The sequence below is a fragment of the Saccostrea cucullata genome, unplaced genomic scaffold (genome assembly GCF_032062105.1).
Source record: "Saccostrea cucullata isolate Sc308-1 unplaced genomic scaffold, CSIRO_AGI_Scuc_v1 ctg1823, whole genome shotgun sequence".
Classification (NCBI taxonomy): domain Eukaryota; kingdom Metazoa; phylum Mollusca; class Bivalvia; order Ostreida; family Ostreidae; genus Saccostrea; species Saccostrea cuccullata.
Genome location: NW_026926425.1, coordinates 174,125 through 199,750, shown reverse-complemented (window position 1 = coordinate 199,750; position 25,626 = coordinate 174,125). Strand labels below are relative to the sequence as shown.

The following is a 25,626-nucleotide window of genomic DNA, read 5'->3' as shown; positions in this document are numbered from 1 at the left end:
AAATCAATCGAACTCAAAACTCCATTCAATCAATAGAGATCAGGAGCAGAGCAAACACAGACCCCTAAAACATCAGAGGTGGGATTAGGTGCCAGGCAAGAGTAAGCATCCCCCAGTCAATGGGTGTCACTCAATGTGTGCTCCCTGTCATGATTAAACCATCTTTCGAGTTCCTTGTTTGCTTCTGTGATACCCTTTATAATTACACCAACTCTCTTAAAAACACCAAAAACCAATCTACTGCTTGAGTGTTTTATTAAGATTTGTATATCATTGAAGTGTTTAATGCAATTAAACATAAATGACAGTGATGTGAAAAAGGCATGATTTAGGTACAACATCAAAATTTTAATCGGATAACTCAGTAAAACAAAGTGAATATCATCCCACAAGCAAATGAACAAATCCATTATTTGTACAATAAATTTCCCTTTAATATATAGCATAATGGTTAACATTTCCACAAAAGTATACATTTTATGTTTCGGTAAATATTTCGATCCTTTAATAATTTTGCATGTGATTTTACTCCATGAATTACACAAGCGATACATGGATCATTATATCTTGGCACATGAAACTTAACAAAATGGATTTCTCTATATAACACTAGCACTCTATAATTCCTTACATTCAAATGTCAACAGACTCTCCAAAATGAGAAAGTATACCTACATGTATACTTATCATACCTATAAAATGTTTTCCTTCTTTAAAAGGTATCCAGCATTACTTTCTGTTTAATCAACTTTTTTTTTTAATTTTGAGCTGAAGAAAAAATCACAGCTTTTGCATTGAGGGTATTAACCCTATGCACATGCTCAAGTTGCTAATGAATTGCAAATCTGAAAAAAAAATATTACACAAACAAAATTCTACACCAGAAAACATACACTAAAAACAAAAGTATCCAAAGTTTCTATTAAAGCATATGTTGAGAGATAAGTACATGTATTTAGTCAGAAGTTTCTATTAAAGCATATGTTGAGAGATAAGTACATGTATTTAGTCAGAAGTTTCTATTAAATCCTCTGTTGAGAGATAAGTACATGTATTTAGTCAAGTGTGAAAGAGGACAAGGACTATATAAAGCCTCAGTTTGAGATCAGTCGGGATATCCAGGGTACAGGTAACGCCAGGGTGTGGCCAAAAATATCCGACTTCTAACCAAACACCTCGCTGAAAAGGAAGAAAAATCAGAACTAATGGTCAATCAAAACCAAAAATTAAAAAGCTAAAAATTAAAAAACATCCTTCTAGTTTAGTAAAATGACACAAAAATCATATGAAGAATTTGCTGGAGCAAATTTATATTTTAAAATTTTCAAACAACTGTATACAAGCTATTTCTATAAATGAAAATCATAGTGTGAGATATGCATGATAGAAAACATAAGAAAAATAAGAACCACAATGCCTTATTATGAGTCTTCACACTCTCCATACAATTCAGAAAGTACAATTTACTTGTGAACTATGAGGATTTTTTTCCTTTTATATCTACCATTCCCTTTCCATTTATTTTTGCTTTCATCATTCTTTGAAAATTTTGTAGGTTCATTTCTTATACAAGACTTGCACCTATGAGTGAATCTACTGGCATGCTCTATTAATTATCATGTGCACATGCATACTACAAACAAAATTCCATGCACAGTTAAATATCTACCTCGGAAAACAAAGTTGATCAGCCACAAAAGTCCCACAATTAAAGTAAATTGCTGGAGGGAAGCTGTACAAGGGTAGATACTGCATTCTTTGATTTTTTGTTCTGTTGCTGCAGCAAATTCAAACAATGCATAGAAACAGAAAACTAGTAATAAACACAATGAAACTTAATGACTTGTTCCATCAGTACACAGATATATTGGGAGGTTCTTCAGATTCTCAGAAACTTCAACAAACCTAGTACTTCTTAATGCAATAAAAATGTCATATAGGTCTCCCTCATGTACACAAATTCTAAACCGAAAACAAAAAAGAATAAACCATTACAAGAATGAACTACATAAATGCAAATACATGTAATGAACATTAAAATACGTAAATTTAAGTCATAAACTGTACACATATAACACTCACACAAAGGTCTACCCAGTCTGATATTGGTCTATAATGTGAAAGACATACTGTTCTAAACTCATTTATAAACCATACACAATCACAATGTACATAAAAAATCAGTTTATTTTAATATTTCAACAGAAGTATCACAGATATTTCATAATAAACTTATTGGGCTAATTTCAGTCTGCAAGTAAAGCCATTCAGCAGACTAATAAATCATTCCAATTCTTCGCTATTGGTGGTTTTATGACTTTAAGCCAATCCTCTTAATGCTACAAAAATATAATTCCTCTATCATTTGTTGAGCAGATACATATTTAAAATCATTAAAAATAGTACAAACATGAGAAAAATTACATGTATCTTGTAGCTTTGCACACAAAACAATAACCATACTCTAACTTTTTATCTCAAAGAAATATCAAAAAAAAAAAATTCCTAAATGATTTGCTCTTTGGAAGCAATTTAATTAAATTTATTTTATGTGTAAATCATTCAACAAGTTGGTGACTCCTAAAAGTTCCCTTGATTACAATTTTCTATTCGACTTGTACAATACTGATCATTTGTAAAAGACCTGTATCTTTTTATGTATTGTTATCACCAAGGTTGAAGCTATGGATAAAAAGACAAGCAGACCTAAAGACATAAATTGCCCTGATTTCATTTCTCAGGGGCATACAAAAGACATTCAAAATAATAATTTAGAACAGTTTGTGACAAAACCACTGAACACTTGATTTTAGGATTGATCGTGAAGAGTTGTTTCCCTTGACTAGAACTAATTTCTGGATGAAGTGCCCCGATCCCTCACAATTACGTAGGTTGTGTTAAACTGGAATGTGCTGCCATATCTTCTTTCCTGATGATAAATGCTCACAATTTTCAATGTAAGAAACCCTAGAAAAAGTAAGATGTTTTTTTTTTACACCAGTCATTTCAGAAAGTGATGTACCATATACAAATAAAACAAGCTTAGATATTGTATTCATCAGTTTTATCTGTAACAATGAAAGATACATACCATAACTATTTTTATAAAAACTTTGATCGCTTTTTTTTCCAAACCAAATACATGTAATTTACGTTATAATATGATAATGACATGCCTGCTACACTTGGATCCACTCCCTATAAATCCTCCTGAAGTAGGGGGCTGTAGTATACACCTTTCTCGTTTTCATTCTTCCTGGACCACCAGCTTGATTTTTTAGCGGCCATGTAAACAATGACCGACACAACGAGGACAATGAGAACCCCGATCAGTCCTACTAAGACGACCACCAGCGTTCCTGTTGAGTACAGACTCTGCAAGGATTTCACCGGCAGTATGCATATGCCTAAAAGCATAAACATTTACTTATCTTCTTCATTTCCCTCTAATCAGGCAAATTTAATCTACTGTTTGAACCAATTCCAAAGTTAGGTGAAAAAAAAAATCATTCTGGACAAATAGCTCAATATAAGTATATTATAAGCGATGTGTTAGTCTATATTAATAACATCTACAATCCCAAACCATTCCAACATGTTAAAGAATACTGAAAACTCTCTATTTTTTCCGTAAGCATAGATGTAGTGAACAACTTGCAACGATTCAGTGAACATACTGGTACGATATTATCATTCCCTAATACAAGTACAGAGAACACAGTGAAGGTAACGTACCGTTATTATCACATTTACAACAGGAGCCCTCCTTTTCGTTGTCTCTACAGCAGGAGACACAGGTTTGTAAATACGAATGATAGGCCAGGGGAGCCTCACATGACAAACATTCGTGTGACCCAGGACCGTAACACGTCTTACATCGGTAGTGACAGTTTCGACACTCCTACAAAATAAAGACTCTGTGTCGGTATAACAACATCAGGTACATTTAACCAACTGTTCTCAATTTTTTATGATCGATTTAGAATGAGGTACCATATTACTGTATACAGGCTTATTTTGCCCTTTCACACTTGTAAACAATTTTGCACCTTTTTAAATTCGCCAGACATAGTTTTGTGTAAGAAATTTACCTGACATATCTTCTGAATTTGCCCCATTTTAAATTTACCCAAATGAGGTAGGGCTAAAGGGGTGAAAATAAAACGGAGGAAAAATTTTCCCTGTATACAGTAACAAAGTCATAGTATTGCTCTCTGAAGCATGACCTACCATATTAATAAAGTCATAGTATTGCTCTCTGAAGCATGACCTACCATATTAATAAAGTCATAGTATTGCTCTCTCAAGCATGACCTACCATATTAATGAAGTCATAGTATTGTTCTCTGAAGCATGACTTTTGCTGGTGGCAGGTGCCCTCTCGTTTTACAAAATCTCCAATGCAGTTGTTACAATTACCTACAAACATGCATGTAAAATACAGAAAAGCTGGCCTAACTTAATCTTCAAAGAATGTAAAACTCTTGAATACACTTTAAACCTTTCACTGTAAACAGTACAACAAGAGTTCTCTACTGGACCAAACTTTACCATGCTGACAAGAGTGGCATTCAATGTGAGCTGTAGACTGGTCCATTTTAACCACGTAAGGGAGGTAGCCATTGGGACAGTCAGGTAGGCATTTACCTTGGTGAAAATAGCTGTAACAAACCATAAGTGTATCTAACACACATTCATGAAACTATTGACATTTCTAAAACACCTAAATAGCCAATTTTTTTTAATCCATATTTTTAAAACCAGTCTTTTTGAAACGTTTTGGGAAAACTACTTTATTTACATCTTGTAAGCAATTTGAAGAAATAGACAAGTAGTTATTTGGGTAAAGTAGAGGGAGTAGGTCTCAAAATGAAGTAGCTATTCAGGTTTATAATGTGACATCAAACAAGTATGGCTTCACCTTAATTTTAGTACATCATACATATAAATCTACCCACCTCCCCGGGTCACACAGAACACAGCGGTCCTCTCCCTGACATTGTAGACAACCAGCTCCACACTTTACACACTGGTTTCTAAATTTGTAGTAACCTATCAAATAGATCAGCAGAATTTACACAGGATATTAATTACACTGAACATCAGTAATAGAATTGTTACACATAAAATGAGTTGGGAAAGTTTATTTTGTTTAATTTCCAATATGACAAAAACTTACCTTTTGAGCAGATATTTTCTGGCAGGTAACACTTGTCTGATAACAAGGTCAGAGTTCGTGGACAGCTGGTACATTTGTCCTTCTTCTCTGAGCAGCTCTCACACATATTGTTACACTTCTGACAAACTCGGTGATCAGGGCTCTCTGTGTTCAAAAAATACACATGTAAAAGGAAAATTACATTTTTTTTCATACTATACAGTTAATTTAATTTATAACATTTAAAGGATTTTTCAGGATCCTTAGATTGGTTCGAAGTAATGCCTCCTGTAAATAGAGAGAGAGAGAGAGAGAGAGGGATAGAACCAGTGAGCTAACCTTGGAAATATCCCTCGGGACACTCTACTGAACACTTGCCCTCCTCAGGTAACAGGAAGTAGCCGTCCAGACAGGCATGACAATGTGGTCGGTAGCCGTACTTAGACGTACAGTTTAGACACTTAGGGTCGCAGGACAGACACATCTTCTGGTTTTCTGTGAAGCCACGAGGACATTCCTTAACACAGGCACTACAAAAGTTTGTGATCAATTTAAATCACATTCTAAACAATGATCAATAGAAATTTTGATGATATTCATTACTGATAATAATTTTAATTTCAAGCAACTATCGTAAAAGATTGATTTTTTGGACCCCACCTCAGATAACTTACCCTGCTTCTCCCATACGTAAATGTTTACAGGCTTTACAATTAACTTACCCTGACTCTCCCATACGTAAATGTTTACAGGCTTTAAAATTAACTTACCCTGACTCTCCCACATGTAAATGTTTACAGGCTTTACAATTAACTTACCCTGACTCTCCCATACGTAAATGTTTACAGGCTTTACAATTAACTTACCCTGACTCTCCTACACGTAAATGTTTACAGGCTTTACAATTAACTTACCCTGACTCTCCCATATGTAAATGTTTACAGGCTTTACAATTAACTTACTCTGACTCTCCCACAAGTAAATGTTTACCGGCTTTACAATTAACTTACCCTGACTCTCCCATATGTAAATGTAGCAGGATTCTCAGATAACTTACCCTGCCTCTTCCATACATAAATGTTTACAAGATTATCAGATAACTTACCTTGCTTTTCTCATACAAAAATGTTAACAGGATTACCAGATAACTTACCCTGCTTCTCCCATACGTAAATGTTTACAGGCTTTACAGTCCTCAGGGCGACTTCCAGTACAGGTATCGAGACACTCGTCATCACATTTCTGATAAACATTAGAAATTCATTTTAATCCTCAAAAATTCAATATATTAATTATAAGTTTGCATTGTATAACTATTAATGACATAAATTTCCTTAAGTTTTCAAATTTGAATCATTGCTTTACTTACTGGTGGGGGTGTGGTGCCTGTCATTTCCGGTGGGGTAACCACCTCCCCTTGTCCAGGCTTCTTCAGTCGAATTGGATTATCCTTTGTTCCATGAAGAATAAGAGACCATGATACAAGCTGACCTGCAGTGTAACCAAGTTTTTGAAAATTATGTCAAGCTCCTCAGTGATAAATTGCCAAGTTTACATGTAAAATTTTACAGCTTTACAGCATAGACAAACTTGCTTTGATATCTTAATTAATGTAATGCAGACTGCAATAACTTAAACATCACCCAATAGATACTGCATTATTTCATGAGTAGATACTATTTAGCACAACTCCAATCAATGTCAACATTCCCTAACCTTTGACCCCGGGAGGAGGTCTGGGCCAGCTGGTAGATGGATGGTCATCAGTAATCTCCAACTTCCATGTCCCCGTGGGATTCTCCTCCCAGAAATGGACGGACAGGAATGCCCACTGAGTAAACCCTCCCTTGTTCATATCTGAGGGGCGTTTAGGGAGAAGAGTGGATCTTGTACCACTGGGGGATGTTAAATGGATGACCAGGTTACCACGGCGATAGTAGGTCAAGGTTATCTTGGCCTGAACGTGTTCCAGATAGTTGACCTCATTAGCAGTGCCTCGACAACCATCTGTACTGACTTGATTGGTGTATGGAGATCCCATCAAGTTCCTAACAGTATCAGTAAAATATATGTAAAATGTGCAAGCATGTATATTTGAGAATAAATTCCTAGATATAATGCACACTTGTATTATCATTTCATGTAAGTTTATGCATTAGTTTCCAACAATAATGTTTTTCAACACTGGATAAAAAATACTTTGCAATATTATTAATTAATTTTTTAATTTCATCTAAATTTTGATGCCCCTATAGACACTTACACATGGTTGGCACTACTGAGAATTGTACAGATGTGTTTTGGAGGTAGATTAATCCATCTCAGTCCATAATCCACCATGGCTGTAGCATTCATCAGACCGTAACCATACCTCAAACTCACTGTAATGATGTAATCATTATTCAAACAGCTAAAGTGAATACAAACATTCAAAAGCCAGGTAAGACATTTTCTGAATGATATTTTACATAGATTTTAAATGTATGCCATAACTAAAACAGTTAAGAATACATGTAATTTCAATATTTCTGACAAATTTTTTTAAAGGCTAGCAACTGTTACTTATTGACAAATATCTTCAGTTTAAAAAAATAGAAATTGTGATGACTTTACCTTTCCTGTTCTTTCCGTTTGTGATCCAGTTACCGTCCTCCATAGGGTCAGGGTTAGAGGTCAGCAGGGTGATGTACTGTACATCTCGCCAGGTCAAGGTCGGACTGCCAAATAATATCTATTTTTTTAATTTCACTATTCATTTCTGGATATTGCAAATTAGAAATTGCAGCAAGAAAAAAAAAACAGCTCTGAATTTTTAGGACTAACATCTCTTTTGCTGGCTGTAAATGTCACTTACTTTGTAACTAGGTCACTTACTTTGCTTCCAGTAAGAGGGCCACCAGACCGGCAGCCAGAGGGGCAGAGGCAGAGGTCCCCGTGTGACTGCTGGTACACTGGTTATGTAGGTCAGTAGATATCTGTAACATAGGTATACGGAGGTGAAAGCACTGTAAATGGGTAAACAATGAAAGGCCACATGAAAACAGCTGAAGAGACCTCTCCATTGCTTGCACTTAAAATAAAGATGCCATTTATACAAATTAAGTAATAAGGGGTGAAAATAGAGATTACTCATTTTATGAGAACTACCAATTTTCATACCTCTCCTTTAAGCCCTATACCCTTGTAGAGGTCTTGGTCTTTCCCCCTTGATTTTTAAGAAATGGGGACACACCAAGGCAATATATCTTTGAACACTTTTCTTGTTTTTATGTATAGATGGGCAAAATATTTAATACATAACTTGTACTGTACCAACACTGACTCTGGATTCAGAACAAATCTGAATAAATCAGAATCTTTAGAAGTCCATACAATATTGACAGGAAATAGAAGACTAATGGAGGTCAGGTTATAGTAATTGATGAAACACAACATTTAATCTGACATCAAATATTTATTACATGTAACTCTAGATCAGGAGTAGGAGAAATCCAGTCATTTATAATTAATCAATAATTCTCAGTGAGGGGATTGGACCAGTTACGTGACAAAGAGCTCACAGATTTACACCTTCAGGTACAGTATACCTATAATGACGCTGTCATTCATACAGTCTATAGATCTAATCCACAAATGATCCATTGTAGTCTGAAATCTGAGGAACTGTCACAGAGTGTAACATTAAAACACCAGAAACATCATTCATATAAATATACCTAGTTTCAAATTTTGTTGCAGATATTAATATAATTCTCATTTATTCAGAATGATAATAATTCCAAATAACACTGAACATAAAACAATATCATTCACAGAATCCCCAGACACAGGCCTTAATTTATATATATCAGTTGCAGATTGTTTTCATTCAAGAATATATTTCATTCTTCTTCATAAACAAGATTTTATATTACGCCCAACTATCAGCAACAGAAACAGAATAAGCACAAAACCTGTGGCTTGTGCCCATAGCACAGAATAAACTTTTATAAAGTATATCCTTTTATTTCAAATCCATACACATTAAATATTTAATAGTATTGATGAGAACACTAAGAAAATATATATAAAAATAGTAAAAAAAAAAAAAAAAAGTTATTGGAAAGCAAGAGTGCACAAGACTGTTATAGTAGTACGTGTACATATAACATAAGCAGAAAAAAAAATTATGATGAAATATTAAGAAAAAAATAATTTAATACGCATGTAGCGGATTCAGCATTTATTAAAAAAATCCATATCTTTTTTTTATTTTGCACACACAATTTATAGTTCTGGGTCATGAAATTCTGAAAACCCTGAGTAACCTTCATCCCTAAATTAACTTACAATTTGTTTTTCATTGTAGGCCCCGCTACTGTAGGTTGTAGCCAGCGTAGAAGAGCACTCCTCGAGGTACCAGGGTTTACGGCCATGCTCTGAGGTGCTGCTGATGGACAAGGTATAAATACTATTGGTGTAACCATCACAATTACAGCTGTCAAAAGCACTGCCTCCATTACCCGATGCCCACACAAAAATGTTCCCCTTACCCCCTCGACCCTACAGAGGATGGAATAACAAAATATAACACAACAGTCAACATTCCACTAAAAAGATTACATAAATAGAAGCAACATTTGATTTATAAATATTTTCTCCTTGTCATATAAATTTTCAAAAGGGAAGTTTTTTTGTGAATTTTTAAATCTCTGTTTGAGAATCAGCTTGGCTCACTTTATCAAAATATGAACAACAAGAGCACCTGTTCTATTCCTGTGATGAAGGCTTTTTTAGCCAGAGGACCAGGACCATCCACAACTCTTCCATCATCGTCAGGCCCCCAAGAGGCAGAATAAATATCAATGTGTGTCCTGTTAAAACTCAGTGAAGCAGCCTCTACAGCATCTGACACGTCGCCATCCAACATACGCACACCTGTGTCAAGGTAAACACTAAAGGTAAACACTATCATAACAACTCTTTTACTGACACGTTGCCATCCAACATCTGCACACCTGTGTCATGGTAAACATTATCATAACAACTCATATACTGACATGTCGCCATCCAACATCCGCACACCTGTGTCAAGGTAAACACTAAAGGTAAACACTATCATACCAACTCTTTTACTGACACGTCCCCATCCAACATCCGCACACCTGTGTCAAGGTAAACATTATCATAACTCATTTACTGACATGTCGCCATCCAACATCCGCACACCTGTGTCAAGGTAAACACTAAAGGTAAACACTATCATACCAACTCTTTTACTGACACGTCCCCATCCAACATCCGCACACCTGTGTCAAGGTAAACATTATCATAAAAACTCATTTACTGACACATCGCCTTCAACATACGCACACCTGTGTCAAGGTAAACACTATCATAACAGCTCATTTACCAACATATCACCATCCAACATATGCACATCTGTGTCAAGGTTAACACTACTGTATACAGGGAAAATTTTGCCCCTCTTTCATTTTCGCCCCTTTCGCCATCTTCTTGATTAGGTGAATTTAAAATGGGACAAATTCAAATTACAAAGCTTAATTTCTTGAAAGAACTTTGACTGGGCGAATTTAAAACGGGGCAAAATTGATCGCAAGTGCAAAAGGGCAAAAATAACTCTGTATACAGTATCATAACAACCAATTTACATAAAAATCTGCAAACAACACAGACAGGTCTGAAAAAAGTTGATAAAATCGTAACGATAAGAGCATTTTTTTAATGAAGGTAATGTGGTTTTTGTTTGAAAACCCTGAAGCGTAAAGTTGATTCTTATTAAGCAAGACAATGGGAAGATAGGACTAGAAGATCAGCTGCATAAACTAGTTTTACCAGCTTCTCAGGCTAGAACCACCTAGATCTTGGACTTTGCATGGACTCATAATGAACTTACCAAAGATGTAATGACATATGGACAACTTCATTCTATCCTCAAGTTTTTGTCATTAGGCAAGGAACCAGAAGTCTCTGTCGAGACTGTAGCTCTACTGGTTTGTACTTATAACAAAGGATGAGAGAAGAAGCCATTGCCATCAGACCAAAACTGTTTTAGTAACATTTTAAAGGAATTTCACAGAAAATTCTATTTTTAGTAACCATGGCAACATTGTTCATCGAAATAAAAAACCTATGCACTATTTTATGTATCTTAGTGTAGTCTACTTGTGTGCCAAGTTATTTTGAAATCAGACCAAAATTGTAGGAGGAGTAGCATTTTAAAGGAATTTCACAAAAATTCTATTTTTAGTAACCATGGCAACACTGTTCATCAAAATCAAAAACCGATGCACTATTTTATGTATCTTAGTGTAGTCTACTTGTGTGCCAAGTAATACTGAAATCAGACCAAAATTGTAGGAGGAGTAGCATTTTAAAGGAATTTCACATAAAATTCTATTTTTAGTAACCATGGCAACACCATTCATTGAAATGAAAATCCAATGCACTATTTTATGTATCTTAGTGTAGTCTACTTGTGTGCCAAGTAATATTGAAATCAGACCAAATTTGTGGGAGGAGTAGCATTTTAAACGAATTTTATAGAAAATTCTATTTTAAGTAACCATAGCAATACCGTTCATCGAAATCATAATCTGATGCACTATTCTATGTATCTTAGTGTAGTCTACTTGTGTGCCAAGTTATATTGAAATCAGATCAAATTTGTAGCAGGAGTAGCATTTTAAAGGAACTTTATAGGAAATTCTATTTTTAGTAACCATGGCAACACCGTTCATCGAAATCAAAATCCAATGCACTATTCTATGTATCTTAGTGTAGTCTACTTGTGTGCTAAGTTATATTAAGATCAGACCAAAACTGTAGGAGGAGTAGCCTTTTGAAAAATTGTTTACAGACAGACGGACAGACAGACAGACAGACAGACAGCTGGACAGACAGACAGACGGACGGACGACGGACACCTTACTATCGCATAAGCTCTTCTGGTCTCTGACCAGTAGAGCTAAAAATTAACCAAGTCTGGTACATGTAAAAGGGCTTATATTCTTACAAACAGTTTGCTATATGTCCTGAGTGAAAAACCTTGACCTGATCTTAGTTAGAGTGTCTCTAGGTTCGCAGTTTGCGTGTTTGAATCCCACTGTGGGACATGGAGGCCAGTCCTTTGGATGAGACTGTAAAAACTGAGGTCCCATGTCACAAAAGGATCCCTCACTGCTCAATGACCCTGAGTGCTGAGAATAGGACAAAATTTGCAGCCCTCCACCGGTAAATGGTAGTGTCTCCATATGAGTGAAAAATTCTTGAAAGGGACATTAAATAACATACAAACAAACAAACTATTTATTAATCATAATTAGAAACTTGTTGAAAAGTTCAGAAGTGTGGGCTAAGTTAACAAATTAACACCGGTTTATTCTTTAAAAAAATCAATGTGGCCTCTTGTATTTTGCTTTATATTCTCCATACCTTATAAAGTCGGAGAAATAACATGATTAATCTTTCCTCAATAGAACTCATGATTGTTAGACATAATATGCAATAATATTTATGAAGCTCACACCATTTTTTGCAGAAACTAACAGATATTGCCATAATTCTGTCAAATACAGAAATTACTAACACAAAAAATCAAATCCCAGCATATTTTTTTATAGTTCAACCCACCATATCACACAGTTGTCTACTAAACAACTTCCCATCAAATCAGTACAGAAAACTCATTTCCCTTTCACTCCAAGATGTATTGATTCTGTAGCTGATGAAGAGAGAATTTATGTTACATTAGAGTTCACCTCCTGAGTCCCATAAAACAGTGTGGACGTAAAAGACAGCACTCCCGAGAAAAGTACATCACAGAAGTCAATTTCTACAGACAAGAGCCATAGGTTATGAATCATACTAAGGGTAAAGACACACATTGTCTGTTATACAGTGCATTACTTATTCATATTTCTTTTACTATAACTGTGTAAGCAGTGGCATATCTTTATTTGTGAAATACACAGATCCTTGGTGTACTTAACATGCTATTGTTAGTGCCCTGAGTAGCATGCAGTTGTTTTCAAGATACTTAACTTTTGATTTTTTATGCCTTAATCAAAGATTTGGGAGTATCCATTTTTTGTAAAGTCTGTCTATCTGTTTGACCACAAAAACTTTAACCTTGCCCATAACTCTTGATTGGTTGGAGCTATGGCTTACTTGTATTTCATATGGTAAGTGTATTCCTTGTGACAAGACCTATTCTTGGGTTTTAAAAAATTTGACCTCTTGACCTTGGAATTTGACCCAATTCTGCAACAACAAAAATATGAAATTTAACCTTAAGCTGGCTATAACTTTTGAAAAGTAGTTGCTAGACTTTCATACCTCGCATGTGTATTCATTGTAACAAAACCTTTCCTATGGCATAACATTTATGAGCTATTGACCTTGACCTCAGATTTTGAACCTTTCAAAAACTTACAAGCTTGACCATAACTTTTAACCTTGAAGATTGATCCTTTTTGTAAAACTTTAACCTTGGCCATAACTTCTGGAGTTGATGCTTGGCCTTTTATATTTCGAGGTATATTCATTGTGACAAGTTCTTTCATTTGGGTTATAATATTTTTTATCTCTTGATCTTGGAGTTTGACTTGCAAATGATGTTGGGGGCATCAGTGTTTTATAAATACATCTTGTTTCTCCATACATTTCACTTTGAAGTTGGTTTCACATGAGCTATCATAAATTACATGATTTAAATAAACGTAACTAATAAAAAGAAATAGGCATTTTAAATTTTGAAAAACCAATACCCTGTACATGGCCACAAAAACTTTATTATAAGACATAATATAATGTAATTGATAACTTGATTTAAGGTTTTTTAACTTCCACCTTTGTTTTCTTAATGTTATAATCATTGGTTTTGCTTGCTTCTTCTCATTACTCAGCAGTGCCTTTCCTCCCCTTAAATACTTTAAACCAAGGAACATTTTGCATGTGTTTATTAACATATCAGACTTATGGACGATATCTTTTCCATACTAACAATATCTTTTTTGTACTAATCACCTCCAATCCTGGAGTTGTAAGCCGCCCCTACCACACACTTGTTGTTATTGGCTTTTGCTGCCACCTCCCCCGCACACCGAGTCCCGTGTCTACAAAATTAACAAATCTAATTAAAATACAGCCCTTTAATTTATGTGGTCACTGGGCATAAATTATACAAGTTTATCTGAGGGTCATTTAAAACATAAACACTTCCAAATTTTGCCTTTTTAAAAATTCCCAATTGAAAGGGTACAGGACCTGTACCAAAAAGGATCAATTAAGTCCTGCCCAATCTGAGAAGTATAAAGAAGATGAGGCAATGGGAAGGGTAACAATCTTCATCATTATTGGGTGTCCACTTGAAGGACCCCATTACAGGGCTCCAATTATTTTTGTTTTATTTTTTTCTGACTATGTAATCACTATTAATGTTTGAAAGAAAGACATGCTTTTAGAGGCCTGCTAATAATAAGTATTGGAAAATTCTAATGATTTAGAAGTAGATTAAAAGGTGTAGATTAAATTAAGGTAAATCAATGCTGTTATTTTTCTTAAGCTGATTGAATCAATAATTCAAAATGATTGATTCAAGTACATGTATTTTCAAGTTCTGGTACATTTCTCATACCTTATAAGTAGAATTTTTAGCGAGGATTTAATTTTGGCATTATTAGCAAGGGTGCTGACATTATTAAAATTGAACATAGCTAAAAATTAATGGCTTATTTATTGTCATGGCTACTTTAGTTAGCATTTTGAAATTGCTAAAATTACTTCTCGCTAAAAATAAAATACCAAATTTTAGGTATAAATCGCTAAATTTGTGTCTCTCTAAAATTTCCAATTATACGGTATATAGCCAGGTTATGCAGATTTATTCCAAGTGCAGGTATAAAATTAAATGTATTTCTAAACATTTTAGGGAGGGGGAAAGGGGCATAACATAAAACATAAAATGACACATTTTATCAGTGAACCAGTTGATATTGATATTATATAATACATATTCTGACACAGTTCTATAATCTTATAGTTATATCTGTTTAACAGTACAGGGAATGTTATCTAACTTTATAAGGGCATCAAGGGATTTAAATTCTTAAAAATTCCATTAAAGAGTTGCACCTGTTTTCATTGGTAGGATCATATCTTGGTATTGGATCAGGGTCGTGGTTGTTCACATCATAACTGGCATATGGGTCCTGCAAGAAAAGAAACTCAGTATTGATAAAGGCACACCAACAGTCTATATAATTATTAGCCGGAAATGACTTCTTTTTTTTCTTTGACCTACAAAAGTTACTGGAATCTTCCCTGCACAATAACTGTCAATAATCCTTGATATTGTAAGACTGGTCAAATACAGAGTAACTTCATATACAACATATAATCCATTGTGACTAGAAAACCTATGACAAAGACACACCAGATACTAGTATTCCCTGATATCATTGTAAAATCTCCTACAGTGAAGAGATCATATATCCCCTGGAATCATTGTAAAATATCTTGAAGCAGTGAGCGCTCACATGGTGTTACTGAAAAAACTACTTCAACAAACTTCCTATACATAAGAATGATAAGATATATCAGCTTTTCCCTTATATAATGATTAAACTGTTAAATCATTGATACCTCTGCAAATTCTGTCTGAGGAAAGCATATTTTCTCCTAAGACTTCAGAAACACTTCAATTTACCCTCAGTCATACTTTACTTCAGATATATTAAGTCCTCAAAACCAATCCCTTGTCTCTTAATTGTTCACTCGCTAAACTTAAATCATGAATTTTCTACAAGCAATGCCAATATCTGATCAATCACGTACATTTATCATACACATTAAACTTACATAGTTTTCCTTTAAGTCATCATGAGTGCGTTCGATTCCGTCGTCCAGAATACTGACCACCACCCCCTTCCCTGTGTACCCCATCTGCCACGCCCCCTTCACACTCATGTCAAAGTTACCACTGTTACCACGATGTCCTCCCCCATTCTACATCAAAAACAAATCAATCATGTTATATAATATGTACATGTATTTCACATTTCTTTTTCAGAGTATAAAGTTAAACAATATATAGATCTTGAGGATAAATGAACTTTTTATTTATACCTAATTAAAAAAAAAAAAATAACACCCAAACTACACGTATATACATGCATGATTAAAATATGTAAAATATCTAATGTTTCTCATATCTTGAACCCTGATTTCATTATTTCATTATAACCTATGATTTAATACCCAATCAAGATCCAAAACACAAGAACTGTTCATTCTTGCTCAATTTTATCAACTCAATATTCTAATCAATTTTATTTTAATTAAAGTTTCCCAAATTCAGTAAAAAAAATCTAAGGCACTCTTTCACTTTTTTCTTAAATATGTAATGTATAATGCTAAGGTAACATTCTGAACTGTCATATATATGCTGTTCTAAACAAGCTTGAAGATATTGGTGATTTATCCAGAACCATGAGATGTTTCCTTCTTAATCTGTAAACCTCACGTAAATGGGTGTAACTTACCAAGATAAATCAATCTCTATTTAGTTTTAACTGTAACCTGTATCTAAGGTCCTTAATTAAGATTCATGTATTCCTATCAGACCTGGAGAAATAAGATTTGGCTAGATAAGGGTTATTCTATCAGCTGTTAATTGGCAAGACATGGGCCTAGACAGGCAGGCAATGGTCTAAATCAATTCTGTCTGATCTAATTTACATACAGTGCTGACCACTCAGTAGAGATTATTCTGCATTATCATCAAAATCGGGGTAAATCAATACCATTTACCGGTATATAACAAATATTTATCACAGAAAGTACATTCTCCTACAAACAATTGAATTTATTAGATATGTACTATTCCAATTTTGTTCAAAATATATATATATATATACTGATGAAATGTAATATAATATGTAATGCTGTTTTTAATTATTTTTGCACCCTTAGCATGCTTTTGATAGAGCATCAATTTTTTGTCATGATATTTTACAAATATAAATATTTCAAATGAACTGCTTAGTAAAAATGCAGGCATGGTGGTGCATTTTACATATTCAGAGTGTCGTCTGAACTGTATAACCTAAAATACTGGTACATTACTGTTACGAGCTAGGAAAAACCTTGCGTCCTGCACTAAACACTGGTCTACACCTACAGGATGAAAATATTTCTTTACAGAGAAATAAAACCAGCCATCACCCTGTCAGTCACAAAATCCAGGACTTGTGTCCATCAAGCCTGAGCACTTCATGACCCCCTCCCACTTTTTCCATATTAAACTACACAACCTACATGCTTGATGTAAATATATTTTCTCCCTTCTTATTTTTCCCTCTGAATCTCCAGTCATGTATTCTATATTTTATATGTACCTCTGACCAGATTGTATATAATGTATACATGTTATTAATGTTCATGTACCCCATGTACCAATAGCTTGGTATGGGTGATATAAACTGAACTGAACTGATGTTCACAAATACATACCAGATACCACTGAGACCTCCACAAACGGTCGTTAAAACTATTAAAATCATTCAAATCTCTCTTCACTCGACTCCTGGCTCTTTGTTGTTCAAACCATTTGATCTGAAAGTTATCAAGAGAAGAACTAAACATCAGCCATAATCATATGCTTTTAAATACAATTTGTTGCTTGTAAATGTCATAGTGGTGTCAGAAAATGGTGGGGATATATGCAAGGTAACATGACTATTTTTTAGTTTCACAGAATTCTTGCTTTGAAATGGCATTTCAATAATCTTTATTTCTCTATCACAAATGACATTAATTACAACTCCTTGCTTATCATCTGTATTGTGATATATTTATACACCTAATGAAAGGTTTCTGATTGTATTACTACCGTAAATCTGGAAATTTTTGCTGTAGATAAATTTTTAGCAAATTTGTGAGTTCATTGCATTCGCAAAAATATTTTTCTTAAAAATAAATTACTAATAAGAAAATGTAAACAAAACAGTGGTCATTCGCAAACTTTTGAAACGTAAAAATTAATCAACAGCATTTTGACCCGATTTCGCAAAATAAAATCGACGTAAAAATTTCCAGATTTAAGGTATTATATTCTATGGTAATCAGGTCTTTCAACTACCGGTAGTTCATAAACATATTATCCTCCAAAGACAAAAGGAGTAAAAATAACATCTGAGACTGATTTCTACTTGAAACATGCAAAAGATTTTAATAGATTGTAAAGAATATGTGTCATAATCATGTGATGCATTGAAGGTAAACATAAAGTAACATGTTCGAATCCTTTCTGTCTATCCCATCATGATTTATATGTGCCGAGAACTAAAGATTTGAGCTCCTTAATACATGTAATGGATGAATGCGAGTTGTGTAACAACCCTAAATTGTTAATGATGAAAGCTCTGGTTTGAATGTTTGACTACTGATAAGAGTTGACTACCTCGGGCTCTTTAGATAAAAGCTGATGGTGCTCATGGCTTGGATTTGCAGATCTTTTACTAATGTGAGGATGGTAAAATAAATAATGGTCTTTTAAATCCCCTATCTGAAAAACAAAACAAGACACAATAGTTAGATATAATGAACAAAACTATAATTTGATAAAATTTAAAAAACTTTAAACAATATTATATTGATCATTTAGGATGTGTAACTAAACAAACAATACCATATACTTCTTTATGTAAACTAAAGTATGCAAATTGTACACAGATGAATTGAACTGTTATTATGAAAGACAAAATCTCAAATGCCATATTGAATATGTCCATTGTGAAAATTAGAAGTCCCCAATCATTTTTTCTTTGTTTATTTTAACCTTAATATTTCAGCCCTTAGATATACATGTATCTTTTTTTTTTTTTTTTCTTAAATCCATCCATTTTGAAATAATGATCGAGGTTTGACTGTGCTCCACTTTGCCTTTCCAGTCTCTCATACATTATAATATACAAAACGAAGAGCTGAAAATACTGATACCTATAAAACTGTCCTAAATGTACAATTAATATTTATCTACACACAGTACAATGTCCTAAAAAGTATACTGTATCATACATTGCACACGATGTTTATGTATTTTCCAAACCAATTAGAAATCAAATATACGTAAATAAGCTGTATACATTTACATCAACAGGCTGATCAAGGTCCCAATCTAAGTTCAGCACTTAAACACGATTGGCTACTTCCTGTGCTTGCCTCTTTATATTTCATCATACCCAATCTTTTTTACCATTAACAAGCTAACTGTATCCTATTTCTCCTTTGTCCTTACAGATTTATACTAAGGTCAACAGAAGGCACTAGCTGTCTAAACTAAAAACCTCAAGAAAAAGATGCCACTCTCATTTACATATACCTTTAGGAAATTTTTATACCATGATATCTTTGTTAGTACGGTCTAATATTATCACTTTAGAGAGGAATAGTTTAATTATTAAGAAACAGAATAGTTCTTGTCTCCAAAATTATTACTGAGATGTTGCTGTTCTACAAACAAATTATTGGATCATTCTTTAAATTAAATAGAGTGTATCATACTAATGCACTGCTTATATTTACAGGTGTTCCCAGAAAAATAAATTGTAAGAAAATAATTACCGCAGATATTGGAAGGTACGTTTATAAATGTATTTATGGAATTACTGTTGCAATATCATATCGAAATAATATGTTTATTAGCAAGTACATTGACAATATGCCCATAACCATGTCAATCTGTTATGATTACACAATGGGTGACCTTACATGATCCAGCGTTACTAATCGCCATAAAAAGGTCAATACCACTGGGGAGTCGTTAAGTGATCGTTAATGTCTCAATACACCAAAATCACAGGTCTTACACTTAACTGACAACAATAGGGTTTAAACAGAGTTATGGGACTTGTGGGGAATTATGAGATTACAGAGAGAGTGTATGTCTTCATTATGAGAGCTGTCTCATCCTTTTTATTGGATGACCATGTCGTAAATATAGGAAATTAATGAGTTTTTTAAGGATATCCGGACGGACTGGATTGTTATAAGTAATTACGGTTTCTTTTCTTTTAGTGCTTACACAGTAAATGTCAAACTATAAACAAGAAGGGGTCTCAGTCAATACCTCCTTTATCTACAGTTTATCCAAAACTTCAAGGACGACACTGGCATGTGATTATACAAGTACTCTGTAAGTTTAAGTTAGATGAAGAATGCATGACAGCCTCTACATTTCACGAGACAACTGTGTGCTTTGACACTATTACAGTGTATGAGGAAGAGAACTGAGAGGAGACATAAATCATTTTTTCTGTCAATCATATGTCCATTAATCAATCAGATCAAAAAGATAAAGAGAGGAATCCCACCACTAAATAGGTATTTATAGGGATCCCGAATTGACAGTCTGTCTACAAGTATTTATCTTCCTGGAAAGTCATCAGAAAAAATTACAAATACTGAATCAGTTGGAGAAAAACATGTATAGTTGAGAAAAATGGAGAATAACTGTATTTTTACTAATAAAAAAATTACTGCATCATTAATTAAGAGAGAGTTGAATTCATTAACTAGGGAGAAGTATAATTAAGGGAATCACTACTGACATTTCATGTAGACAGATAGAACTCGCTCAGCAAAAAACTACCGGGTAAACATTACTAAGAGGTACTGTAGGCAATATGAGCTCACAATGTGAAGTCTCTGCAACAGTATAAGTATAAGCAGAGATTTAGAATATAAAATAGGAGGTTCACAACAGTAATATGTAATAGAGATTCAGTGAAAGTCTCAGTAAATTTATTCTGTGGTATACTAGGAGTTGCATATATATATAACAGCTTAGGGCTGGGTATTGGCCCGAGATTTCGTATTGCGATATATTGCGATATTTCTAATTGTATTGCGATATGTATTGCAATATTTTCAATGTAATTTAAATGGCATTTTCTTACTATATTTACTTTAATTTACATGCAAAATGTACATAACTATGATAAATAACCAACACGAAAAAAATCCTGTTGATTTCATTTAAGTTATGCTCTGAAATGCTCCTACAAAACAACTTCCGTCTTACTGTTTGGCTTAAAAACAAACTTTTATACATTCATTTTAATATTTAATGACAAAATTCCTTAATCTAAGCATATTGCCAATATATCGATGTAACAAAAATTGTATTGCGATACGATATTTTTTGACATTGTATCGCAATATATTGAAATATCGATATTATTGCCCAGCCCTATAACAGCTGGATGGGTATACCCCCAAGTGGATTTGGAGGTATTGACAAGAAATATGAGGAACTTAAAATCCAATTAAGATTATGTGAAAATCTCATTAAATCTATTCAGTGGTAAAGGAACACTTGTGTATAAGAGATGGGTACCCGTAAGTCTTATGAACATGCAGACACCCTCATCACAAGCAATAAATTCATCGAAAATGACTGCATTACTTTACATTGTATAAAAATGAAAAAACATATTCTTTACAAAGAAAATTATCAACTGATGTCTGTAAACACACAGACATAGAATACTACAGATAATACCAGCATCCAGTATAAATTCACTGATGATAAAAAACAGGTATCATTTGCAGGGGTTTTTAGGCATCTATTTGTAGAACATTTAGAGTTTCTGGGAGTCTCCAGTTACCAGTCCAGTGGGCCTGTGTTCAGAAAAGTTTTTCAGTGAAGACATTAATCAACTGATAGTATCAATCTGAGACAGATAATTCACTCAGATCTGCACCAAGGCATTACAGCACATCAAATGAGCTGTGACCTGCTGTATTCAATTTCAAATAAACCATCCTGTGCAAGCCCTAGTTTTTCTTGATAATTTACTTTGTCTGGATCTCAGAGTCAGCATGTAAAGCCACAGGAAAATTAAGTTCTAAATCAACCAATTACATGTTCTGTTTATACTGGGGTCAGTGTATTCCAGTTTATAGAGAGAAAAGAAATGAAATTCCTCATGTAATAAGCCAGACATATTAATAACCTGAGATGTATATAGTCCTACATTATAGATAAAATTTACATGTCTGCAGAATAAGAATTAAAAATCTTATTTCAGAAAAAATGTCCGTATGTGGTGACAGGAATGATTTATGAACTGTGATTCAGTTATCAAAAAAAAAAAATCATGCCTGTCTAAAATGCCATAAATTAACCATTAGGATTAAGTGAAGGTACTAGGACATTTCTGCAATAGAAATTTGTTATAGCAGATTATGCCAGATATCCTTAATTATTGAGCAAGAACTACCAGAGCTAAATCTAAAATTTCAGAATGTAGAGTAATAAAAATACTGTTTTACTTCTTTAATTTGAAGTTTCAAAAAATGATTTAAAAACTAGCCCAATGTGTATAATGTGTATTAAAATGATATACATACATGTACAATACAAATCTCTAAAATTAACATTATTTTTTAAGTATTGAGATTAATCCACCTGATACTTGTTTTTCATTACACTAAACACTGAAGGCAATAAAACAGAATATTTGTCACCAGATGTGTTTATTTAGCTGCTGGACTTGATGTAGAAGAGGACACATTACGTGTAGAACTGCTTCCTACACATTTAGATCAACAGATCATATTTAGGATAATCTCAAAATAGAACCATTCTAAAACTAACCATGACACTCCTCAGCCTTGTTAGCTGGACTAAATCTAATCTTTACTCTTACAATTGATGAACGTCATCAACATACTAGTCATACAACTAAGTTTTCTTCTTCATTTCTCCAAACTTAAAGAAAACAACATTTCAACTACTCTGTTTCGGCTTCAAAGCTCTTTGTACACAGTGCCTGGATATTTAGACCTCAATGTACAATACCTACTTATTTACACTTATCATGCCTTGTTTACTCTATGTTCATGTTAGTACAAGAATAATAGCCACTTGAGAGTAAGACATTCATCTGGAAAAGTACAAGCTGGTATCCTTCCTCTTATGAAATTTAGCTAAACTTGACATGTTTATTTCTTCTTCAATGATGTTTTTATTTAGTAGTAGTACATGCAAATGAATACTACACCTGTACACTACATGACAGTGTAGTTTTATGTTAATATATAGTGTATTTTATGTCACAATTTTCACTGCTTTGGGACATACAAAAGGTGTGTTTTAGAGTTGATGTAGATACTAAGAGGTGTGTTTTAGAGGTTTTCTTTACAGACATACAGAAGGTGTGTTTTAGAGTTGATGTAGATACTAAGAGACCATTTATCCACCTCAGTGGTTTTCTTTATAATCTTCATCATCAATATTTTTTCCAAGGGATTTGCCTACATTCCTATTTTTGAGATGAATTTTGAGAATAATAAGACAGTTGTTTCCTGTAAAATTTTCCCAAAACTTGATTCATATGTAGACTGTATAATGAATACAAAAGCACACCATAATTGTTACAATTCCAAGATACAATATCTATATAGAAGTCCTGTAGAACAGAAACCTAAATTTTGCAGTATCTTTTTTTCAAATTCATCTATGTTGTCATTTGCAAAATCTTAAAAATTTAGTTAACTCGTGAGCTTGCTACACTCTGTCTTGTTAAATTTAGGAAAAGTACACTAGAGTGCAGTGAGTGTCCTCAATCATATAAAATATCAGCAATGCATGCTTAACTAACAAACCATTGAATCCGACTCAATTGTAGCATCACATCTCATGCCAAACGATAAAAATCTATCCGTTTGATGTATCTGACCAACCCATAAGAATCATCCCTATTCAATCTATTTATCAGTACCCGGTACTTAATCATGTGTTAAATTTATAGTTTCATTGTTATTATTTGTTTCCAATGAAAAAGAGGTTGTTTATTTTATTTTTCTTTAATTAAGAAATAAATTCTGTTGGAGTTTTTGGATTGGTAATTTTAGCAATGTTAAATATGTCTAGCTGTCCAATTTATAGTGAAAATAATAAATTTCATAGCCTTTTATTCTTTATAACCATGATGGCAATATTATATCAAATTATTATACATACTAAAATATTAACTACATACCTACCCACTTTCAAAAATGTGGGTCAGAGTACATCCAACAAAAAAGTTTTGTTTTTTAATATTGTTTCTATTAGCATGATCAGTTAATAACCTTATATATAGATATAAAATTATTTTTTCTTCATTTTTTTATGGGTTTGCTTTCTGATTTTGCACCCCTTCTCCCACAGGTGAAACCATTGCTCCTCCTTTGAATTAAACCAGCAGTTTTAGCAATCCTTGAACACTATTCTTCATGAACTACCCTAATGCCCAGAACTTTGCTTAAAAAGCAACAAATGCATCATTGACTGTAATACTGGCAATAATTTATCATTATTATTAGGATAACTTTCAATTCATTTCAATTATTTTTGTATCATTCTTACCTGTCCCATATTATGAAATCCATGTTTAGAAGCTATTCTATCTGCTGTATGACTACCCCCTTCTATGTGGACGGCTATTTGATTCAAATAGTTACATTTCGAATGGTGACACAACTGAATGACAAGTAAACAAAATAAACAGAAAATCCGTGTAACGTCCGATAAAACCATTTGTAAGAAAAGAACCATGTCGGAATGGTGGAAAATAAAATATAAAGTTCAGTTAATTTCTTCGGCCAATATAGAAAAACGACATGTTCCAGAAAAAAGGTTCACTTCGGACTGTGTTGCACTTTCCAGCCAAGTGAAACACGTCTCCGAGATCAAATCAGGAAGTGCAGCCAACAGAAGCTCCGCCTAACGGGCGAAGCTACGTCACAATACGATCCCGATCAGAATTTCTCAGAGAGAGTGAGAGAGAGGATTTACAAAGTAACAAGAAGTTAGCTACGCTTTTTCTGATGAAGTAAATTTAAAATTCAATAGGTAATGTTATTGGAAAGTCAAAATCAAGTGACTTTAAAATGATGTAAAAGAACAACTGAAGTTAAAACTTTCAAGCTGTAGGCCTATCTGAAATTTTATAAATCACTACATTATATACTTAAAAGTGTTTTGCTAAAAATCATATAATACGAGTACACAGCTTTGAACCTCTCCTTCCGACAAAAATAAATAAAATAAATCAGATTTGTTAAATAGATAAATAAAAAAGTAAATAAATTTAAATAATATTTTTCAATATTTTAAGAAAATACACATTCGTGTTTAATTACTTCCTATATACAGATATAACTACAGTACAAACATTGTCCAAAATTATCCTTGAAATGATAAAATGCAATAAAATGTGCTTGAATAATATAAATTGTTTATTTTAGATTAAATTTGACTGAAAATTTAGGTTATTTGGGGGGGGTTCACATGGAATACATTGTAAATAAGTACTAGAAACATAATTCATGAGAAAAAAAAATTTAAAAATATTTTGACCAGGGGTGTATGGGGGGGGGGGGGGTACGTCACAAGTACCTGTGGAAGACATTTCTTA

The 25,626-nt window shown here is 33.5% G+C and overlaps 1 protein-coding gene across 3 annotated transcripts; it reads right to left on the bottom strand.

The window, feature by feature from the left end:
- Window positions 1-238: 238 nt before the first annotated feature.
- LOC134271669 (furin-like protease kpc-1) lies at window positions 239-24,930 on the bottom strand. 3 transcript variants are annotated; one of them, XR_009993067.1, is made up of 24 exons: window positions 24,576-24,929; window positions 18,621-18,725; window positions 17,672-17,773; window positions 16,019-16,165; window positions 15,293-15,369; window positions 14,186-14,274; window positions 9,903-10,075; window positions 9,488-9,700; window positions 8,033-8,133; window positions 7,772-7,875; window positions 7,422-7,539; window positions 6,875-7,206; window positions 6,528-6,649; window positions 6,312-6,400; window positions 5,498-5,688; window positions 5,180-5,323; window positions 4,959-5,052; window positions 4,552-4,661; window positions 4,359-4,419; window positions 4,231-4,270; window positions 3,736-3,901; window positions 3,177-3,407; window positions 1,670-2,967; window positions 239-1,179 (listed from the first exon to the last, which is right to left on the bottom strand). XR_009993067.1 is itself a non-coding variant. In XM_062753880.1 (23 exons), exons 1-22 carry the CDS (start codon window positions 24,762-24,764, stop codon window positions 3,199-3,201), a joined length of 2,976 nt encoding a protein of 991 aa, XP_062609864.1. In that variant the 5' UTR covers window positions 24,765-24,929; the 3' UTR covers window positions 239-2,967; window positions 3,177-3,198. The 3 variants fall into 3 exon arrangements, 2 of the variants coding, with proteins under 2 accessions (XP_062609864.1, XP_062609865.1); XM_062753880.1 differs by having other exon boundaries at window positions 239-2,967; XM_062753881.1 differs by lacking the exons at window positions 1,670-2,967; window positions 3,177-3,407 and having other exon boundaries at window positions 24,576-24,930.
- Window positions 24,931-25,626: the final 696 nt, after the last annotated feature.